The 23,152-nt window shown below is 41.7% G+C and overlaps 4 protein-coding genes across 4 annotated transcripts; 3 read left to right on the top strand and 1 right to left on the bottom strand.

Moving 5' to 3' along the window:
• Positions 1-370: 370 nt before the first annotated feature.
• On the top strand, positions 371-2,233 carry LOC308150509 (uncharacterized protein; the record flags this gene model as incomplete). Its single annotated transcript, XM_080523331.1, has 3 exons — positions 371-1,192; positions 1,466-1,690; positions 2,168-2,233. The coding sequence occupies 3 exons, from the start codon at positions 371-373 to the stop codon at positions 2,231-2,233; spliced, it is 1,113 nt and encodes a 370-aa protein (XP_080379457.1).
• Positions 2,234-2,356: 123 nt separating this feature from the next.
• On the top strand, positions 2,357-6,639 carry LOC308150508 (histone acetyltransferase KAT2A-like; the record flags this gene model as incomplete). The annotated part of the gene is made up of 11 exons (XM_080523330.1): positions 2,357-2,474; positions 2,656-2,792; positions 2,912-3,120; positions 3,234-3,360; positions 3,510-3,620; positions 3,714-3,857; positions 4,032-4,146; positions 5,940-5,976; positions 6,095-6,158; positions 6,250-6,334; positions 6,446-6,639. 11 exons carry the CDS (start codon positions 2,357-2,359, stop codon positions 6,637-6,639), a joined length of 1,341 nt encoding a protein of 446 aa, XP_080379456.1.
• A 6,068-nt stretch (positions 6,640-12,707) lies between these two features.
• nsmce1 (NSE1 homolog, SMC5-SMC6 complex component) lies at positions 12,708-14,850 on the top strand (the record flags this gene model as incomplete). The annotated part of the gene is made up of 7 exons (XM_080523329.1): positions 12,708-12,828; positions 12,995-13,116; positions 13,260-13,337; positions 13,447-13,593; positions 13,722-13,838; positions 14,557-14,683; positions 14,792-14,850. 7 exons carry the CDS (start codon positions 12,708-12,710, stop codon positions 14,848-14,850), a joined length of 771 nt encoding a protein of 256 aa, XP_080379455.1.
• Positions 14,851-16,186: 1,336 nt separating this feature from the next.
• On the bottom strand, positions 16,187-18,406 carry kdm8 (lysine (K)-specific demethylase 8; the record flags this gene model as incomplete). The annotated part of the gene is made up of 7 exons (XM_080522362.1): positions 16,187-16,403; positions 16,604-16,696; positions 16,788-16,937; positions 17,124-17,171; positions 17,294-17,426; positions 17,657-17,829; positions 17,945-18,406. 7 exons carry the CDS (start codon positions 18,404-18,406, stop codon positions 16,239-16,241), a joined length of 1,224 nt encoding a protein of 407 aa, XP_080378488.1. The 3' UTR covers positions 16,187-16,238.
• Between the last annotated feature and the right edge of the window lie 4,746 nt (positions 18,407-23,152).

Genomic DNA, 23,152 nt, shown 5'->3' with positions numbered 1-23,152 from the left:
ACGACTCGCTCCACGGTGGATAAGAAGGACGGGAGACTTAGTGCTGTGGGACGGGCCTCTGGGGAAGACCGTGGGAGGAACGCACCCAGACCTGTTTGAAAGTTGGGAAAGATCCGCACACAACTCCCAGACGCACTTTGCGCGTTCTCTGAGAACGGAGGCAGTAAGATTTGAGGAGATCCCCTGCAAGACGCCCAGCGCCAAAGAAGAGGATGGAGACCAGAAGCCGCAAGGTCATGAAAGGACCGGGAGAACAGCTGCAAGCAGCAAAGAGGTCCTCGAGTGGTGGAGCTGGGATAGCATCGGCGCCGCGTGCGAGCCAAAATGCGGAGGGTATCGCTGCGGAAATTGTCAACCAGGCGGGAAAGAGATGACTCTCGCAGAGGAAAAGGAAGTCGATAAGCACGTGAATATGTGCCGTGGGTGTCAAGTTCTCTCATGTATAGACTGCGGGAAAGACTTCTGGGGTAACGACTATAAGGAACATGTCAAATGCATCACCGAGGATCAGAAGTACGGGGGCAAAGGATATGAGGCCAAGTCAAATAAAGGCGATGTCAAACAGCAACAGTGGATTCAGAAAATTCAAGACGCCATCAATAAGCCAGGAATCAGTGCCAAGTTGAAGGATGTGCTCAACCAAGTCAGTTCCTATGATAATGTTCCACGAAAGAAGGCAAAGTTCCAGAACTGGATGAGGAACAGCCTGAAAATCCACCAATCTAATCTGCATGACGAGGTTTGGGACATCTGTTCAGCAGCATCCAGCAGCGCAGAGGAGTCCAAGCAGCCAGCAGCTGACAGCAAGGCCGAGACTAACGGGAGCCAACAGCCACATCAGAACGGCGCCTCAGAGGAGCCGGCCCCTGGCAAGAAGAAACTTAACAAGCGGGAACACAAAGAGGCCAGGCAGATGAAGAGCGGGAAAAAAGTGAAAGGTCCGCAGAACGGTAGCACAGACGACCAGCAGGAAGAGGAGACCGGCACAGAGACACGGAAGGAGAAGAAAAGGAAGAGGAGCTCTGAGCAGGACGGAGAGCAGAATGAGAATGAGGCAGAAGATCAGGCAACCACCAAGAAGGGCAAGAAAGGTGAAGACAACAGTTCAGAGGATGACCCAATCAGAGAGGCCGCAGAGGACGAGGCGGGGGAAGCTGAGGAGGAAGCAAACGCAAAGGGGACATCCACACCGGTTGGGAGTTCCAGGGACCCCGAGCATGAGAGGGAGAGGCTCTGGGGCGCTGTTCTCATGGACCTGATTGAGCCAGAACGCTTCAGTGAAATAGGCAGGCTCATTCGGGTAGTTGGGTGGGTCCGGCGAGCTGTTAGGCAGTGGTTGGTTTGCAGGAGGGCTCCAGAAGACGCAAAGTGGGAGGCTACTCGCCCGAGGGAGACAAGAAGCGGAGTTAGCCTCGGCGTCCAGGAGCTAAACGCAGCTTTCCGCGACCTGTGTCTGGCTGCACAGGATGGAACAGAATTTCCTAAAACGACTTGGGACAGACTGGTAGGTAAGAAGGTCGAAGGGTCGGGGCTGCTGGTGTGTTCCGGAAGAATCCAGGAGGCGAAGGAGGTGGGAATCCCACTTGTCCCCTACACTGCATGGATCAGCACTCTGTTGGCAAGGGAGGCCCATAAGGCGAACCACGAGGGGTTGGCTGGCACCCTATTGAAGATGCGCAAGAAGGCGTGGGTGATTCAGGACGAAGAAGGAGCGAAGGCCGCGATCTCTTCCCAACGCTCGACCGAGACGTCAGGCGGGTGGTCGTGCTGCTTCCCGTGGAGGAGCAGTAAAATAACTTTATTAAAGAGAGGGAAAGTTGTGGTCCATTTAGGCATAAAGGACCAATGGACCAAGTGGGAGGTGTTTGGCTAATCTATGGGAGGGTAGTTCATTTGGGGGTTATTTTATTTGTTTGATTTGTGATTGGTTAAAAGTATGCATGAGGAGAGTGATTGGCTTAGATAGAAATGGGGGCGGGCTTAATGAGTGTGATCTGGGTGACAGGGGAAACGGAAGGTCAGTTGTACAGAGAGATGGGAGTTGGTAAGTTGAGCTCTGAATGATTGTGTAGTTTGTTAAATCTTTTCTGTTAGTTCGTTCACTGTTAATTATTTACATGTACTAATAGATCAATGTGTTTTGTCAGTTTTACAATCTGTTTAATAGAGGAAGAAGGAAAACCAAAATCGAATTGTGTCAAGTCTCATCATTTCACCCGTACTGCCGGAGTAAGCAGAAGATTTACCCATTCAGCTAACTAGAGGGAGAGCTGAACAGTACCGTACAGCAAAGAACGGCTTTTACTCTCCGTTTGTGGTACTAACTGGTCTCTGTCATTGTTCTGTGTGTCCCATCATGGTAGTGATCAGCCCAGCAGCAGTGTCTGGTCCCCCCTCCTTCTCTAAAGGCATGAACAGTGGCTCCTCTCTGGGCAGCATAGGGATGGACGCAAGTGTGGCTGAGCCCATAACAGGTCAGTAACAACTGTATTAGCTTGTGGGTGTAAAATAAGTGGTAAAGCTGGGTTGGTTATTTATGATTAGCCTGTGAATCGTGGTGTCAGTGAATCATGGTGATTTACTGTACTTCTAGTGTGTCCTTTTCTGAATGGAAAGGAACTGTTATTGAGATATCTTTCACTGACTGTCCCTCAGGAGAGAAGAGGAAGCTCCCTGAGGCCCTGACCCTGGAGGATGCCAAGCGGATCCGGGTCATGGGTGACATCCCTATGGAGCTGGTAAATGAGGTCATGATGACCATTACTGACCCTGCGGCCATGTTGGGACCAGAGGTGAGTGCTAGTCAGTCATCATGTCATTTAATTTCAGTTCACTGGTGAAATATGCACATTGAAATATAGCTTTTTTGAATGTCTTGAGAATGGAAACATTGACACTGGTAATCTGCTAGACAAACCTACTGACTCCAAACGCTGCTCGAGACGAGACTGCCAGGCTGGAGGAGAGGCGTGGTATCATTGAGTTCCATGTCATCGGGAACTCACTTTCCCAGAAGTCCAACAAGAAGATCCTGATGTGGCTGTTGGGCCTGCAGAATGTCTTCTCCCACCAATTACCTCGCATGCCCAAAGAGTACATCACACGACTAGTGTTTGACCCGTGAGTACTGCTTAGAAACACTGTACTATGTCTCCATGGCAACTACCAAGGTTCCATCAAATATACATTTATGCTGTCATTTCTTGTCTCCCTCTCCTTTCCTATCTGCCCAGGAAGCACAAGACCCTGGCCCTCATCAAAGATGGCCGTGTCATTGGAGGCATCTGTTTCAGGATGTTTCCCACCCAGGGCTTCACGGAGATCGTCTTCTGTGCTGTCACATCCAATGAACAAGTCAAGGTGCATTTACACTCCTTAATACACAGTATAACATGTCTTTAATGGCTTGTATGTATGTATGTGCATGTATGAGATGAGTATGAGAATGAAACTCCATGTCTAAGCAAGAGCCATGCATTTCCACCTGACTGATTCCTTTGTGATTTCAGGGATATGGAACTCACCTGATGAATCATCTGAAGGAGTACCACATTAAACACAATATCCTGTACTTCCTCACTTACGCTGATGAGTATGCCATTGGCTACTTCAAGAAGCAGGTACTGTATAGAATGACTTGTATCCTCTTACCCCTCTACACTACATCATATGACAGTTCTCTGACATCTCTGTCCTCTTTCTGTTCTCTCCAGGGCTTTTCCAAAGACATTAAAGTGCCGAAGAGTCGTTACCTTGGCTACATCAAGGACTACGAGGGGGCAACACTCATGGAGTGTGAACTCAACCCCAAAATCCCCTACACAGAGCTCTCTCATATCATCAAGAGGCAGAAAGAGGTGAGGGGGGACTCTCCTCATATGAGGGGCTCACAGTAGTTGGTGACTGACTACTGTCTTTTGAGGGTGACTGTTGTTGTTTTGGTGTGCATCCTGGTACCTATTGTGTTAAGGGAAAGGTGTGTGTTGTTTTTCTTGGGTAAATGTGTTCCTTGTCTTTCCATGCAATCTCAGATCATTAAGAAACTGATTGAGAGGAAGCAGACCCAGATCAGGAAGGTATACCCAGGACTCACCTGCTTCGAGGAGGGGGTACGGCAGATCCCAGTGGAAAGCATTCCAGGCATCAGTAAGTGTGTGCATGTTTGTGTTGAGTGTGTCACTAAATCCCCACAGATTGTTATGTGCCATAATACTCCCTCTACAAAGGAAAGGAAGAAAGGAACTGTTATTGAGATATCTTTCACTGACTGTCCCTCAGGAGAGAAGAGGAAGCTCCCTGAGGCCCTGACCCTTGAGGATGCCAAGCGGATCCGGGTCATGGGTGACATCCCTATGGAGCTGGTAAATGAGGTCATGATGACCATTACTGACCCTGCGGCCATGTTGGGACCAGAGGTGAGTGCTAGTCAGTCATCATGTCATTTAATTTCAGTTCACTGGTGAAATATGCACATTGAAATATAGCTTTTTTGAATGTCTTGAGAATGGAAACATTGACACTGGTAATCTGCTAGACAAACCTACTGACTCCAAACGCTGCTCGAGACGAGACTGCCAGGCTGGAGGAGAGGCGTGGTATCATTGAGTTCCATGTCATCGGGAACTCACTTTCCCAGAAGTCCAACAAGAAGATCCTGATGTGGCTGGTGGGCCTGCAGAATGTCTTCTCCCACCAATTACCTCGCATGCCCAAAGAGTACATCACACGACTAGTGTTTGACCCGTGAGTACTGCTTAGAAACACTGTACTATGTCTCCATGGCAACTACCAAGGTTCCATCAAATATACATTTATGCTGTCATTTCTTGTCTCCCTCTCCTTTCCTATCTGCCCAGGAAGCACAAGACCCTGGCCCTCATCAAAGATGGCCGTGTCATTGGAGGCATCTGTTTCAGGATGTTTCCCACCCAGGGCTTCACGGAGATCGTCTTCTGTAATGTCACATCCAATGAACAAGTCAAGGTGCATTTACACTCCTTAATACACAGTATAACATGTCTTTAATGGCTTGTATGTATGTATGTGCATGTATGAGATGAGTATGAGAATGAAACTCCATGTCTAAGCAAGAGCCATGCATTTCCACCTGACTGATTCCTTTGTGATTTCAGGGATATGGAACTCACCTGATGAATCATCTGAAGGAGTACCACATTAAACACAATATCCTGTACTTCCTCACTTACGCTGATGAGTATGCCATTGGCTACTTCAAGAAGCAGGTACTGTATAGAATGACTTGTATCCTCTTACCCCTCTACACTACATCATATGACAGTTCTCTGACATCTCTGTCCTCTTTCTGTCCTCTCCAGGGCTTTTCCAAAGACATTAAAGTGCCGAAGAGTCGTTACCTTGGCTACATCAAGGACTACGAGGGGGCAACACTCATGGAGTGTGAACTCAACCCCAAAATCCCCTACACAGAGCTCTCTCATATCATCAAGAGGCAGAAAGAGGTGAGGGGGGACTCTCCTCATATGAGGGGCTCACAGTAGTTGGTGACTGACTACTGTCTTGTGTTGTTTTTCTTGGGTAAATGTGTTCCTTGTCTTTCCATGCAATCTCAGATCATTAAGAAACTGATTGAGAGGAAGCAGACCCAGATCAGGAAGGTATACCCAGGACTCACCTGCTTCGAGGAGGGGGTACGGCAGATCCCAGTGGAAAGCATTCCAGGCATCAGTAAGTGTGTGCATGTTTGTGTTGAGTGTGTCACTAAATCCCCACAGATTGTTATGTGCCATAATACTCCCTCTACACTCTCTCTCTCTCTCTCTCTCTCTCTCTCTCTCTCTCTCTCTCTCTCTCTCTCTCTCTCTCTCTCTCTCTCTCTCTCTCTCTCTCTCTCTCTCTCTCTCTCTCTCTCTCTCTCTCTCTCTCTCTCTCTCTCTCTCTCTCTCTCTCTCTCTCTCTAGGAGAGACAGGCTGGAAACCCAGTGTGAAGGAGAAAGGGTGAGCTGGTGTTTGTTCTGTCTGGGGGGAAATTGTACATTACTCACTGTGAAAAAGACAAGCATTTACTGTCACTTTGATTTGTTTGAGTGAATTTATGAATGCACTTGTCTTGTAGCAAAGAGCTGAAAGATCCTGACCTGTTGTACAACATGCTGAAGAACCTCCTGGCCCAGGTCAAAGTAAGAGACCCCGAAACAGACTAGAACGCCGTTCACCTCAGGATTGGTCAAAGATGATTTACTAATAGCTCTGCTATTGTCTCTTTACTAGACTCATCCAGACGCCTGGCCCTTTATGGAACCAGTGAAGAACTACTCTGAAATAGACTTCTATGAAGTAATCCGCTTTCCTATCGGTGAGTGGGTGATGAACTGGCTCTTCTTTGGCTTAATCCACGTTACGTTTATGTTTGATATACTTTAACATGTATCAAAACCTCTCCATGTCCACTTTCCCACACCCCCAGACCTCAAGACCATGACCGAGAGGCTGAAGAACAGATACTATGTGACCAAGAAGCTTTTCATTGCAGACCTGCAACGTGTCATCACCAACTGCCGTGAATACAACCCCCCAGACAGCGTGTACTGCAAGTGTGCCAACACTCTGGAGAAGTTCTTCTACTTCAAGCTCAAAGATGGGGGCTTGATCGAGAAGTGAGGAGTGAGGCTAGGAGGCTATGGGCCATTGAGGAACAGCAGGGACATTTATGGAGATACAAACACACACACCCTTTTTTGTTTGTTACCCTGGATTACTGGAAGTGTGTGTATATGTGTTTGTGTACAGTACTGGCGGTTGAAGGGAATAGTGGTGTATACGTAAAGAAAAAACAACAACAACAACAAAAAAAAGATTTGTGGAGCTTATTGGGTCTATTGGCTATTTAAGTGCTTTAATGTGTCAAAAGGACTCTCCCTCTATCTGTCATCCTCTACCACTTTCTCTGTCTGTCAGTCACCCTCTCAGTCTGTCAGTTTTGCCGTGTTCCCATGACTCAATAAAGGACCTGTTATGAAACCCTGTTGCATATGGTGTACCATAATGATGGGCCCCCATGCAAATCTTGTCAAACTTGATGATTTCCTCCTTTTATGAAGGTTATTTTAAAGTTATTTGACGGTCAAGTTGTTTCACTGGATTGATTCCCTCTAAAGTAAGGATCAACGTTTGTGGTTCATTCAGATCAAAATGGCGTGTGTCCAGACACAGGCGCTCACAGCTCCACAACACATGTGGCTGACAAGTGTTTTATTTTTTGGTACTTCCACAGGAGGCTAGACCTAGGGACCTAAGCCGTTGTTGCCTTCCTGTACTGACATACACTTGAAAAGAGGCTTGTAGATGCAATGTACCCTTCGATTTGGGGAGAGGCCTAGTCATTTTCAGACTCCCATTTCATCAACATAATGGAAGCCTGCCACCACAGTAAAAGATCATTCATGTGTGTTTTTTTTCTGTTCCGACACTTGGCCAGTATTATGATGTGTCTGGTCCAAAACATGGTTGTTTTTCTTTGGGAAATATTTGATGAGTAGGGATGGTCATAGTAGAGTCATGTGACATTGTTATTTTAATGTTATGGTCTTCTGGTTACTGTTACACCCCCCTGTTTAGTTTCAGTCTTAAGTCTCAGCTTACCACAATGACAAGTGTGCTGGGTATTATATAAATGTCTGTTTTGCAGTGACAAGAAGTGAAGATCAGTGGCTCACACTGGCTTAAACCAGTTTCTAAAAGAGTTAGAAGATTTATAAGACAGTGATGATACTGTATGCCAGTATTTAAATTATATAGGCCATTATGCCCACTCCTATGTGGGTGATGACCCACACATACCCTGCTGGTTCTCTGTCTTCTATATTTGATGAGTGTTGTCTTGATAATTGATGCACAGAAAACACATTTCTGATTTTGGATTCACTACATACTCACAAGCTGAAAGATGCATCATTGCATGATGGAGTACAGTATAAACTGCATATTGGCTATATGGCTGTTGCCACACACGCACTTCGTCTCATGGTCAGTGTCTGATTGTATGCCTCTTGAGATGCCTTTGGTTCACTGCTGTTTTGTGAGACGTTTTGGGACGTGGCTGGTCTGTGCTGGTTGAGCCTGCTTGTTGATTGCCCCATTGAGCTGTAAGTGTGTATATATGTGTGTGTTTATTTTGTACTTGAATCATGACTAGCTTTGACGACTAAAGTGATGTCAACGTTGCGTTATTCAGGGGTGTCAGTTATGTCTCCCTCAATCTACCTATGCTGCATTTAAAATTCTGAAAATAAGGACTATGTGAGTGAAATGTTGAACATATGAAGACTGCAACAGTTTAATTAATTATGGTTTTAAAAAGCTCTTAACTGTAATACTGTTAATTAAAATAAAGAATTTTTTTTATAATAAAATGATTTGTGTGTCTTGACAGTTACAGGGCTTAAAGTTCTCCGGCACGGGGGAATTTTGAGCAATTAAAAAAAAAAAAAAAAAAGCTATTTGTTTACATCGTAATTTAAAGAGTCATCTTCAGCAAAGAGACAGTTCCGCCTACCAATGGTATCACATTGCTCAAGCCAACCAACGACTTCTAGCCAATCGGAGGCAGAGTTAGTCTAGCAGGAAGGGCCCTCAGATTTTGAGATACCCCTACCCGAGGTAGAACAAATGACAACAATGATTTTTCTTATCTTTAGGGTCTCCCATTAATGAAATTGATTGTTGTCAAATTTTATTTTTGGGGAAAATATGTTTTTTGGGTTGTTCTTTAGAGCTACCCCAATCCCTGAAAAAGAGCCAGGCCGAATATGGGGAAGGTGACAAAAAAGCCCATAACTTGAGAATGATCACTCTTTTCCTCTTCAGATTTGCTGAGGTATGAACCAGGTGGTTCACCAAATTGTCAGACAACTATTACAAATAGTCAGACAACAAATAGTCTACAAATACAAATAGACAACAAATAGTCAGACTACAAATAGTCAGACAACTACATCACCAAATAGTCAGACAACTATTTACCTAAATAAATACTGACGGAAATTGTACTTTTTGGTGACAGGAACATAGGACTCCATCACTTTTCTCTCATTTATCAGAAAAACTGAAATCCCTGAAAAATATATCATTACTGAATTGTCTAGGGTGCTATTGAACACTAACCAGTAGTTGTATGGAAATATCTCATACAGTTCTATTGCAAATGAGATTTCTTTAGACATAGGCCTACCTCTTCTCTGATACAGTCAAATTCCGAATGGGGGATAAGTGGCATAATAGCCTATAAGTTAAGAATGCTCACTCTGATGGTCATCATATTTGGAGAGGGAAATACCAGGTGGCTGAACTACATCACCAAATAGTCCGAATAAGAGTAACCCAATAAAATAAAGTGTATTAGTTCTAAATTGCAAGCCTCTAAAACATAGGTGTAAATAGTACAGGTTTTATTAAAACTGGAACCTTAATTCAAAGTACAATTAAATAAAGTCCTCAAACATTAGGGGACACGTTTTGACATTCTGCACAGCAGGTGCAGAACTCTGTACAGGGAAGGCCAACAGAGGCACTGGCACTTTCCACTCTCTCCACACTTTGCATCTTTGCAATATAAGTGAGTGATGTCTCTCACTTCTGTAGGTGCTGGGGGGTTTGTAAAAAGGACAGGTTGAATGGCCCCATCTCTGATAATCCACCCCTTGCCAATAGGACTCCATAACAGGGGTTTGGGCATGTGGCTGTGACACCATACCGCTGTCTGGAACATTGCTCTCTGCACATGCTGCTGAAATGCATCCTCTGTTGGTGGCAGATTTGCAGAGGCTGTATCTGATGTTGATGCAATGATGAACCTCAGTTCATCCAGGTTTGTGCACATCAATCCATTTTCCATTTTCTTCTTTCCATATAGGAGTAGCGCAAATTATCTTGCGACTGGCAAAGACTCTTCCAAGCTGGCAGAGAGTCCAAAATGGGCCAGATCTTTGAGCTCGCTGAGATGGGTCTTGAGTTTGTTGAATGCTGTTGTCTTTCCTATTCTGAGTGCATGACATGCTGGTAGACAGTTAGACATGTCTTTTCCAATTTTCTCAGATATGGTGTTGATTAGGAGCACAAATCCGATGGCCAGTTAGGCAAACTATTATATAGTGTCTGCTCTGGTGAATCAACCCCTATTTCATTAATTTTCTCTATATAACGACGTCATTGATCGGCAACGACACTATATAATAGTTTGCCTAACTGGCCATCGGATTTGGGCTCCTAATATCTAAAAAGCACTACGGTTTTCTTATTTTATCGGATTAAAGTAGCGAAGACCAGAAATTCCCATTGACCGCCAGTCAAACTTCTACACTTCTATCACCCAAAAAGGGGCGTGGACATTCTGATGACAGATGACAGATGACAGATGAGATGACGCGCAATTGCTCTGATGAATAAAACTGGCCTGGACTCGCCGCTGCCCGTCACAATTTCAGAAACACCGACCTTAGGCATTCCATCTTCGGACATTTTCATTACATCTTCGGACAACTTTTCGTTTTCGTTTGGTAAAAAGGTAAGTCACAAACATTATCTGTAATCATCTGTCTAAGTAGATCCTCCATCAACAGTAGTGTAGATAGATAGATAGATAGACTTTATTTGTCATTGTTACAGTACAGGTACCAAACAACGAAATTTAGGAGGGAAGGCTCCCCTAGTATAGTAGAATATTACAGTAGATGCTACATGTACATCGCATAATTAGCCATACCCTAGCTACTCGGACATTTCTATCGTACAATATTTAGGCTAAGCAGTTGTTAATAACAGTAAAACAGATTATAATAAGTTTCACCAAAAGTTTGAAGTGAGATTTTTTTGGCGGTGGAACGACCCAAAACTGTGTACATTTTGGCGGCAGCGGCTCCTCCCGCCCAATTATTTGAATTTCCCCAGCACTTTTATCTGGGGGGTATTCCATCAACGTCGCTAAAGGAAAATCCTGGCTTATTTTTGATAACTCTCGCGAGACTTATCGGAATATGCCTGTATATTTTTAGGAACTCTCGCGAGACTTTGTCAGACTAAACCTGGATTTTCTTTTATCTTTTAGCGACGTTGATGGAATACCCCCCAGGGTTTCCGATTTTTGTCAAAATTGAGTTTTTTTACATAATCTGATCCATTAGGTGTTTATTAATGGCTGTGTGGTGTTATTTTTTAAATGTTGACATTTTTGAGTTAGTAATGAATAAAATACAAAGGTTCCATCTCACAAAACTTAATGGAATGTAAAAACTTTGACGCTCAATATCTCTGAACGGAGATGGAACCTTATAATTCTTATAAAACGTTTTGGCGGCAGCTGCCCCTCTCCCGCCAAATTATTTGAATTGTTTCCTGCACTTTTACATGTTGTTCATAATAAACCAGCACAAGAAATGAAAATAATTAACGTTTTATAAAACAAGAAAAAAATTCAGACAATATATCATATTTATGAAATCTTAATAAACAAATACAGTAGCCTACAGACCAGGGTTTCCGTTTTTGTCAAAATTGAGTTTTTTTTTTTTTTTTACATAATCTGATCCATTAGGTGTTTATTAATGGCTGTGAGGTGTTATTTTTTAAATGTTGACATTTTTGAGTTAGTAATGAATAAAATACAAAGGTTCCATCTCACAAAACAACTTTGACGCTCAATATCTCTGAACGGAGATGGAACCTTATAATTCTAAGCTCACGAGTCAGTCCATAGCTTCTATTTCCCCTGGGGCAGCTGGACCAAATACATTGAGACAATTGAGGCTGAAACCAAAATGCATTTCACAAGAATCTGTGATCACCTGTCTGTACATCTTCTTTGGTGATTGTACATGTTCAAGGACCCCCCATTCAATCCACAAATGATACTATTGAGTAAATATGCTTTGTTTCATCGTGTTCATCCGTCAGCACAATAACGGGGTTAACACAAGTACTGTAAGTGACATTCAACGACCTAACGTAGCAAAGTGATCATCAGGCTCACAAGTGTCATTTCATGTGTCGCGACGTCGCTAAATTCAGCTAATTCCCGATATAACATGTCGTGACGTTAGAATTATAAGGTTCTATCTCCATTTTTGTCAAAATTGAGTTTTTTTTTTTTACATAATCTGATCCATTAGGTGTTTATTAATGCCGGTGTGGTGTTATTTTTAAAGTGTTGACATTTTTGAGTTAGTAATTAATGAAATACAAAGGTTCCATCTCACAAAACATAATCTGGAATGTCAAAACTTTGACGCTCAATATCTCGTAACTACCCTAAACGGAGATAGAACCTTATGGTACATAAGGTTGCAGAGAATAGGAAATGTTAGAATAGCTATAGCATAGAGTACAGCACAGTGTTTTATTTGTATAGTATAGTATAGTGGATAGTGTACATAGCCTTTATTTATGTAAACCAGCTCTTTTCCCTTCTTGTTTTTTTTCTTTCCTAGCACCAGGGGAGCCCCCCCTCCCAAATTTCGTTGTTTGGTACCTGTACTATATCAATGACAATAAAGACCATTCATAATTCTAAACGGAGATAGAACCTTATCATTCTAAACGGAGATAGAACCTTATCATTCTAAACTCACGATGTGTCAAATGTGTGGCTAATCGTATGACCATAATAAACAGCATACATATTAACCAAATATGTGTTTCAACGATTCACTTTCAGAGTCCATCTTCAATACTCCATTATGGCTCAACCGACATATGACAACAGTCATAGGAGATTCTTGCAAACCATGATGGTCAATGGGATCATTGATGGCTCTCGAGCAATGGTTCTCCATCGGCATTGTTGTGAGACACACAGTGGTGAGGAGGATAGCACATTTTGAGGGTTATTTTTGCTTGTGCTGTACGGTAGTTCTTTGCAGCTTGCTAAACATGACTACTCAATGAATGAATGAAGTCAAATCAAACAGTATTTGGTGGGAGACACTAGTCCCTAACATCAAACATTTACCCTTTGTTCATTCAGCGCACTATGCTCAGGATCAACTAGATGACTTCATTGGTGCCATCAATGCTCAACTGCAGCCCATGTTCATGAAGATCAGACAAGGCATGTCAGAGGAGGATGGTCTTCAGTACTATGCCTTGGTAAGTGACACTATCTGAGGGTTGATGCAATAACATTTGACAGTATAAAAACAACAGGTGATTTATACATGGATCAGTAGTCTTGATATTGTCATTAGTTCATGGAATCATCAACCTTACTTTTATTATCTTCTCCTGTCTAGGTGAACTTGGCTGAGACTGATGTGACAAGAATGTCATCAGATTATGCAGACAACGAGTTGGAATTATTCAGGAAAACAGTTAGTGGATATCTATTCATAGCTACCAATATTTGCTCAATGACATATGGACCTCATTGACAATACTTTACAATTAATAATACTTAATGTCGTAGTACTATGTTTTCAGATGGACATGATTGTCGAGTCCGATAGTGGAACCGCCTCGTCCATAGACATTCTGAATTGTGCTGACAGCATTGTGACAAGGAAACTAAAGAAAAAGGAAGCGGAACATGTATTGAACAGGCTTGTTCAGGATAAATGGCTAAACGAGGTACTGTCTGAAAATGTATCTATAGAGCTACTGCACATTTTTTCCCTTAACTCTGGAAGTCCTCAGAGGAGTTCTTGTGTTACGTAGGACTCGTTATTAAATCTATTATAACATTATATTTTCTTCAGAAACATGGGGAATACTCCCTCTCCACTCGCTGTATAATGGAGATGGAGCCATACATTCGATCGATGTACCAGGACCAGGTCAAGGTCTGCCATATTTGTCACACTGTTGCCTTGCAGGTAAAGTCACAAGTAAAAAGGTGTCATTGCAATGATTCATTGCTGATTACCATGTCTACTATCCACACTTAACACTCTGCTCTCCATACTGTATGTTTTTCTTCCAGTTCCTTTGTTCCTCCATCTTCTAATGATGTGTGTTTTGTTTTCTCTAGTAAAGTGCTGTATATATATAACATTTATTATTTGTATGTTGTAATCTCCAAGGTCTGCCAGATACTCTTTAAAGAGGATATACAGGCATATATAGTCTATATATATAGGCCTATGTGTGTGTGTTTGGTAATTGAGCACAATATATATTTTTTTTTTTTTCTGAATCAGAAGACTTTATTGCCATGACATGTAAACATGTTAGGAATTTGGTTTGGGACAGTGGAGCACGGTTTACAGCAGGACAGGTGCAAGACAGGACAAGACAGTGCAAACCAACATCATAGTGCAAGAGTCATAATTAGTATAAATATAAAGTGCAGAGATCAAGTGTTCATATCCAGACAGTCCAAAGCTCTCTGGGTGGGGGTGGAGGGAGGGTAGATAGATAGGGGTCAGGTCAGGTATTTAATTGACAACATGTTTTCACTTTAGAATGTATCTTCATCAATTCCCCAAAGCCAAATACAAATGTGAAACTTAATAATGTTCAATGGAATTAACTTGATTGGCAAATAATTTGGCTCCGTTCTTCATTGTGATGATTTGGTCTTTTTCCCCTCAGTGCCAAATGTGTGCGAGCCCTACATGTGGCATCAAAATGCACACCTATTGTGTTGCCAGACATTTCGAAGGAAGGACTGATCCACGATGCCCTGCTTGTGAGGACGTTTGGCCACATGAGATTCCAGGTAAAACCGTTCTATAATCTCTATCATGTCTCCCTGTTAGTTGAATTACTTATGCCACGTGGTATCACTAAACGTTATTAAGTAAAAATGTGCTTCTCTTCATTTCAGAAGTGAATCGGCCTCAATCACTGGCCCCTCAGAGCCAGTCAACATCATCATCAACATGAACCCATCTGGCTGATATCAGATGTCAACCTAGTTAGTCAGGTGAAATGAAAACTGAGGAGAAGCTAATATATTTTATAACGATTTGTATTAAAGTTTATGAATTAAGGGGGTTAGTTTTAACTGTTTATCAAAGTTTCTACTTGCATGTTTCTGTGCTTGAATCTGGTAGATTTAAGATGTTTAATTGTTTAAATAAAATGTTACCACTTGTTATAATTAGATTGACTTTGGCAGTGAGAAAAAGTGTAATTGTTAGTGGATTATCTTAATTTTAGTTTAAATTTGTTTCTTGGGGTGTAATTCTGTGAAATGTGAAAACCACTTCATTATTTAACGCTCGTTTTAAATGGAAAGCTGTGTTTACATAATTTGTACCTGTGGTTCATTAGGTTGTTAAATTTAAAAAGTCTTGCCTTGTTTGAATAAATTATGGAAATTACTCCTCATCTCTGAAAGTATCTGCAGGAATAATTTGGGAACACATAATTAAATATGCTAATTTGAAAACGCACTTCCTATCAAATTAAATGGGTAACAACTCTCCATCATTTATATGCAGGAGGAAATCAGCATACACTTAACTCCTCATTCACTTATTTTTTTCTGATGAGTGGATGCAAACACAAACCATGCAGGTAGCTTTATACTTAATATGGGGGTTTTACCTTCACATTCAAGTGTTGACAGATTGAGAACTTGCTTTACAATTGTTGGCCTTCCCTTTTCATGTATTCAGATGGGATAATTTTTATTGTGTAAAACAGCAATTGAGAGAGGCTATTTTCCTCCTCTTATGTTGAGTTGAGTAGGTTTCCCATGATTATTAAATGTGAATTACCCTTGAATGTAGGAGCTATGAACTATCGTGCCATAAAGGGTTCAAGATGTCAAAACAAGTCTCTGTTATATATATACAGTGCCCTCCATAAGAATTGGAAAAAGGAAGCATTTTGTCTTTGTTTAGTTCTATACTCCCAACAGGTGAAATCAAACAATAACTATGGGGCCAAAGTAAAGACTCAGCTTTAATTCAATGTTGTTTTTTTCAGGTTGGATTCACAATTTTTTTAAACATACTCACACACACACACACACACACACACACACACACACACACACACACACACACACACACACACCCCCAGAGGGCATGAAAAAGAATCAATTAAAGAACAGGCATAATCAATATATTTTTTATTTTTTACTTAATTAAATTTCCCCACATCTGGACAAGAGAGACATACTAGAATAGTACAATCAGCAAGACCACTGCAGAAATAGCCTACAGAAAATAGTCATGAAGAACATCGCAATGTTTTTTTTTACCCACATTTTTTACCCAAATGCCATTTTGTTTTTAAAAATAAAAGCTTTGTTCTGCTCTGGATCATGACCACCAGAAGCTCACGGAGAAGCTGATCTCCAAAGAACGCACATAATGCCAGTGCTTCACTGGGATGAACAGGACATCCCCAGGCCACAGCACACATTCTAGGTAAGGAGCATTTACAAACTCTGGGAACCGCACTACATCTGGACTCTCTACCTCCACCTGTATTGAAGAAAGCATATACTGTAAATGACATATTTCAGGCCTCTTCCCTGTTCAGAACAAATCCCTAACATGTACCAGAGAGCTAACATGTTAGGGATTAGAACTGGTAGAATGCATAACTAGACTTGAAGACCTAGACTTTGGAGACCTTTATACATAGGGAGTAAGGACATGGAAAAAAGGAACTTAATTCTTACCTGACTGGTGTTGTGTAGGAGCTGTGATTGGTGAGGGTAGAGTTTCTCAGTGTCCTCTGGGGAGTACAGACGTATGTACTTTTTCCCAACCACCTGTTGCACAAAAGGAAAAATGCAGTCACAAAATCTCTTCTGTCAGGAGTCTCCTTCCCTTCCCTTCCCTGTGGACATGTGTAAGACTCACCTGGGCCAAGAAGTTCTGTTGAGGATCTTGATGAAGAGGTGACACCGTACCTCCTGGACCAAACCAAGCATTGATGGTGATGTCATCTTCATCTCCCTCACCAAGACAGCAGTAGTCAGGGATACAAATGTCTTCTTTCAGTTCTGGTACCTTGCATTTTCCAGAATATATTTTTATTGACTATCAATGCAAATAATAATCATGAAATTTGGAGCACTGATGTACTACCAACTCCAGTTACTATCGTGCCAAATTCTCTTTGTTTTTATTGTAAAGTGCACTGTATTGCTTGTTTGTACGAAATATGCTATGTTAATAACATTTTATTTGACCCACCTGATCAAATAGTTGGTGCTGGGCAAGATATCCCAAACCGGTTGCATCCTATGTCAGATTCAGAAAGAGAGGATGGGAAACATAGAGTGCATGAATCCTAGTGTCATCAGAGTACTTGTTCACATCAACAATGACAGGGGATACAATGACCAGGATTACGGCACACTTACTTTTACAAGGATATAGCGATCTATAAATTCATTGACAGTAAGGAGAGTCTGTGACCATTCCTCATCAGTATATCTTGATCCCACTTCAACAGGTACAGTCCGACAACCAGCAACAGTTCGCAGGTAATCTAGGCTTCACAGAGGAGAAATCAAACATGTCTTTAAGTGTAGTATGAATAAGGCTCCTTAAAAACACACTTCTCACAGAAGAAAGGTCAATATGCAGTATGAATAGGCATGGGTTAACCGTTTTTGATAAGGTCAAAAGGTTTTCAAAAGTGTGTATAATTATGGGCAATGAGAACTAAGAGGAAGACATACACTTACACATACACAACACATTATGCACAAAGAAAAGGTTACCTCCAGAGATGGTCTTTGAGGGCAGGCCAGTGGTCTATAACACCTTCTAATATGACTGGCTTTTGAGGAACCAGGTAACCTGTCTTGAAGCTCTCCAATGATGGACAACGTGTCCTTGGAACTGCTACTGCCTGTTTTACCTCAGGCATAGAGAGGCAGTCAATCTTTATTTTCTGTTGGGAAGCAAAGAGAAGGGAGCATTAATAAAAGAGAACTTCCAGACAAGAAAACAAAAACCACAGTGCATGATGGAAGAAAAGGAATATGATATGCTCCCATGAAATCCACCTTGGCAATAACCCCCTCACACAGATCCTCTTCTTTCGAGTGGCTCCTCTTGACTTCATTTTGCAAGATCCTAACAAGGGTTTGTAACATATTGTTCATGATTGCTGCACCCATGAGGAGACCCATGTCACAAGTCCTTATGGCCTCCTGTACAGTAGCTGTTGAGGAATCCTTGTGGCACAAGGCTGCTACTTTGAACAGACAGCCGTATGAATACACACGCCTCCACTCTTTGTCCACATCACGCCATGTCCCTGTGTTAAGCTTCTCCCAGGAAATGTCCAAGATGATCTGAGCATATTGCCTCAGGGAAGAGACCCCAGTTTTACAGCTGTACAGCTGGTGCCTGGACCGTTTCAGCACATCCACCACGCTGGACTCCACCTTCTCACTGAACTCAAGTGGAAATTCTGCCTCAGTCAAAGGCAAAGCAGCAGAGATGGTTGACCACGGTTCTGCCATAAATGAATGAATGAATGGTCTTTATTGTCATTGCTATAGTACAGGTACCAAACAACGAAATTTGGGAACGAGACTGGAATAGAGAGAACCTAGAACCATGCAACGGAGTGAAAAGAAATGCTCAAGCTTGTTTTATAGTGTTAGCGAGGCAAGATAGACTCGTTTCTGATTCAATTATATTTCATAGCTATGCAGCAGATCGGATAGGGCCAATGCAGAGGATAGTCTGATCACCTGCCATGCAGGTCGTTGCTGAATCATCATGTAAAGTGTTAATAGAATAGCATTGCTACTAATTGCCCTATCCACTTACTGTACTTCCATATAGCATACAAACAAAGCTACAGCTACGTTATTTCATTCGCTTTTCGTATTTGAGGATGATATGCGTATCCTGCCTGATTTAGCAGCTTAGCAAGTTAATCAAAAATAAATTAGCTAGCTAGCTAACCGGCCAGGGGTTTGAACTATCCCGTCTCTTTATCCGTAATGTTAAGGCAATTGGTTAAATGTTCTAAGTAGAGCAAATCATTAGAATATTGCACAAAAGAAAATACACATGTGAACACGCTGGTGTTCCGATAAATAATAGTCCGTGTGGAAAACGAGGATAGGAGCAGCGCATCCGGGTATGTTGCCCTTCCGTCATGCTCCCGCCCCTTTTTAGGTGAAAACAGTCCCTTTAAAACGCATGCTTTCCCTTCTTTCTAGATATAATAATGAACCTTTTCATATGGGTTTTTACTTTAACACTGAATCTGGAATAAGTAAAGCTTAATACAATATAAACACCTGAGAAATCAAATTTCAAATAAAAGACACCAACAGTGGCATTCATTTCTTAAATAAAAATAATATTATGCCTCTTTCTCCATCTGTAGCCTTTTCAGTTAATTTTCAATGGAATATGTTTTTCACAGGCCAACAACGACAACAAAAATAATAATGAGGATCATTTCCTTCAATGAAAATCCAACAATTCAAGTCCATGTCCTAGAGAAGCAAGGAAAAGTGCATAAAGAAAACATTCATTAAAGCTCTGTTTGATCATCTTCATCAAAGAGAACAGTTGTTCACATAATATGAGCATTTGAGCAGCTTCGGTGCGGAGGTGTGGCATTGTGTCAGGGATGAAACATGGGAACTGTGCAGCGCCCACAGCGTCATACTTTGACTTGAGCGTGTCACTCCACTGGAGTTCAATCAGCTCCATTTGGAGGTTGGTTGGTGCGCTTTCTACGTCAACTGCAAACGGACTACTGAGCAGTTCAAACCTACATTTCTGTGCTTCAAAGTAAACTCTGCGCTGAGTACGCTGATGTTTTCGTTACAGCCTCGTTGGCTCCGCACACAAGACCAACAGGTCTGTCCTTTACGGTCGTGAACCGATATTCTGTCTCCCACCTGTCTAGAAAGCTCCTGTTTTCCACCTTCCGTTTGGCCATTTCTTGAGAGGGGTGTCCTACACCTGCCCGAGGTAGTGTGAGTGACTGGTAGCATGCGGTTGCGAATGAATGTAAACAGAGGAGGGGATGCTTGCGGGTCTTGAGGCAGAGCATTGTGGGATTTGTAGTATTAGCGGTGCATTCGTTACCGGCGGGCCAGCTCAAATAGAAATTTGATATTATCTCATGGGCCAAATATAATTACACTGTCTTCCTAACACTCGGGCCCGAGTTTGACACCCCTGAAATAAACTATACAACATGGTCATTAACTGGGGAAGGTTAATCCACAATGCATTTTCGTATTTACGCTTAGTGTATATTATCATCATAGCATAGTAGCCTATGTATATCAGGCCATAATTAGGTGACTGTTACCTTACAGGCCCGTGGTCCTAGGGCACTTCATAATATCATACCATAGTATATCATGAGTTCAACTTGGCCCATATTAGGTGAGTGGTCTACCCCCCTGTCTGTAGGTTTACCCCCTATCTGTCAATCTACAACCTATCTGTAGGTCTACCCCGTGTCTGTCAATCTCATCCCATTTATGGTTATGGGGGCATATCTGTAGGAACACGGCCCATTGCCGCTTGCGGTTATATTTTATTTGTATTCATTTTAGTTTTAGAATACTTTGCTTTGGACTTTTTGCTATATATCAATGAGAGGATCATGTAGGCTATTCACCCATGAATCCGTTATTCTAATTTGTGATTTTAAATAGAATTTGTTTTGCGTTATCATACAAACATCTCATTTAATTCCATGGAACATTCATGTAATGTTCATTAATTCTCCTAATGCATCAATGTCTTGCTGCACTGCACAATAATGTGTGGTAACGCACAGAAGTTTTTTACTGAGAGAACCTTGAAAGAAACATTTTTGACATTTTGCCACAGCTCACCAACATTGTACATAAAGCCATCCAACCCGTGGCTCTCTTTCACAGTCACATCTGTTCACAGCCACCCAGGGTTCTAGCCTCATAAGATCAATCTATCAATGTCTGCATCGATTTGATTTGTAGTGTTGCAGCCAGGTTGATTTGGCTGGATGGCCCACACAAACTGTAGTATGTTCAGTGGACTGAAACAAATTGAAAATAGTTTAACACTTTTGTTAGATCAATGTTGTACATTGTACCCAATTGTTAAAGAAATAAAGTGCCCAACATTGCATGGTAGACTAGTTTCGGGAATAAAAAGGCAGTTATGGTATTGCCAGCAGGGTTGGAGCCATACCATACACAGGGAGAGATAGGGCCATAGTTGGAGAACTGCCAATCAATTCCAGAGAACGCTTTATGCAGTGTTATTAGACTTTGTAATAAAAGAAAATGACATTTATATGAAAGTTTTGGATAATGCAATATTTGTGATCTTAATTATTTGCCGAATTGATCATTCTTACTGTTAATTCAGCTGAATCACAGACAAGTACAGACTTTAGTTTTGATCCCAATGATGTGCGTAAACGATACAAAATAAATAAACATGTTAAAAGGATAGGGTAAAACAACACTAGAAAATTATGATGTAGATTAGATAAATTCCCCTCTGTCCCACTACTATTGTTTTCTAATTAACAACAGTGAGTCAACAGACCTATTCATGAGCACTAGGCCACCAGGGTATAGTGTAGCCTACATCCTCTGGATGTTATTTCAGCAGACCCCTTGATCAATGTCCATAAAGTCCCATTTAAGTGAGATAGAGTGCAATATTCAACAAATATTGAAAATACAATTGGGACGGTGGATAATGTTGTCTTGTCCATTTATGGTGTTTCATAAATTAGAGCATTTGTTTAGTCCTTAATTTAGTGGTAATTCCTCCCTTGGCAGTCTGACTATTACAATAGATAGGAATGGGCCAGCTGCCTAAACTAGGAGATGTGGTTGCAGTTAGATGATCTGTGAAGTACTGTGTGAGATGGTATTTCATTAGCTCTGTTGAATCAACATGTCAAAATTAAGAAAGGGTTCATGATGGTGTAAAAGGCACAATACGACAAAAGGAAACAGACATTGTGTAATGTCTTGAATGTAAGATATGACTATCAAGACAGCTCTAATTATGTCTGTTTGAATAGTCATCAGTTCACAGACAACCACAAACACTTTCTCGACTGAAAGAGAGCTCACGTTCACAAAAAAAGGAGGGTCACTTTTAAGGCCTTGATAAAACATGTAGACAGAAGTCTTTTAATGTAGTGATGTACTGCAGGTCAACTACAATTTTGATTGATTGAAAACTTTATTAGAAGATTTGCAGAAGTAGGTACATGAAAGTACATATTACATACAAGGTCAACTAACAGGATAAAAACCCAAGAAAGCCACTGGCTTATTTCAATTGGGGTCCTTGATTCTCAATTCATCGTTACATGTAAGACAGACAAAAAAGCTAGTACTATCTACAAGATAATACAGACAAATAACTATTACTATCTACAAGATAAACACACATCCATCATGGGAAGAACAATATAACAAAACATAAGGTATGTACAGCGGGTAGGACAGGTGGGGACATACACCACAGGTGGGGGCGGGGGACAAAACACAAAGTATGTACAGTGGGTAGTTCGGGTCTTTTAATCTGATTTTTGATTTAGAGGGTCCAGTTACGGATTGCAGCCTCCTGTAAATGTTTTTTGAGAGTGGTTTTGAAGGTGGGCATTGTTTTGCACTCCTTTACGATTATAGGAAGGGCGTTCCACATTTTTACTGCATAGTTTGCAAACGAGTTTAACCCCTTGTTTGTGGTGCAACGCGGTTGAACGTGGTTCGTGGAGCTTCCTCTGGTGTTGTATGTGTGGACGTTGTTCACTTTTTGGAAGTATGTTGACAGGTACTTGGGTGTCTTTGTGGTGTAGCGTATCTTGAAGACCAGGCCCAGTGCAAGCTGCTGCACTCTGTCAACTACTCGTAGCCAATCAAGGCTCAAAAAATGAGCAGCGGTTAGATGTGTCCTAGGGTTGAGGCCTAGCAGAAGCCTAACCAGTTTATTTTGGGCTGTCTGGAGTCTTGTTTTATGGGCCTTTGTGGTTCTATAGTACCATGATGTTACGGCATAGTCGAAGTGACATTGAATGAGAGCTCCTGATAGGGTCCTCAGTGTGTTTTTACTGACAAGTGAGGATATCCTGTACAAGAATCTAGTTCTATGGTTCACTTTTTTGATTACTTTTGCTGCCATTTTATCTCCGGAAAGATTTGCCTCTAAGATGGAGCCCAGGTATGTAATATCCTCTTTTCTTGTGATATTAATGTTACCCACTTTTATTTTAA

Source organism: Nansenia antarctica (genome assembly GCF_963989245.1).
Source record: "Nansenia antarctica genome assembly, chromosome: 2".
In the NCBI taxonomy this organism is placed as follows: domain Eukaryota; kingdom Metazoa; phylum Chordata; class Actinopteri; order Argentiniformes; family Microstomatidae; genus Nansenia; species Nansenia antarctica.
Note: the sequence above shows the minus strand (reverse complement) of the source record. Positions and strands in the feature narration are given on the sequence as shown.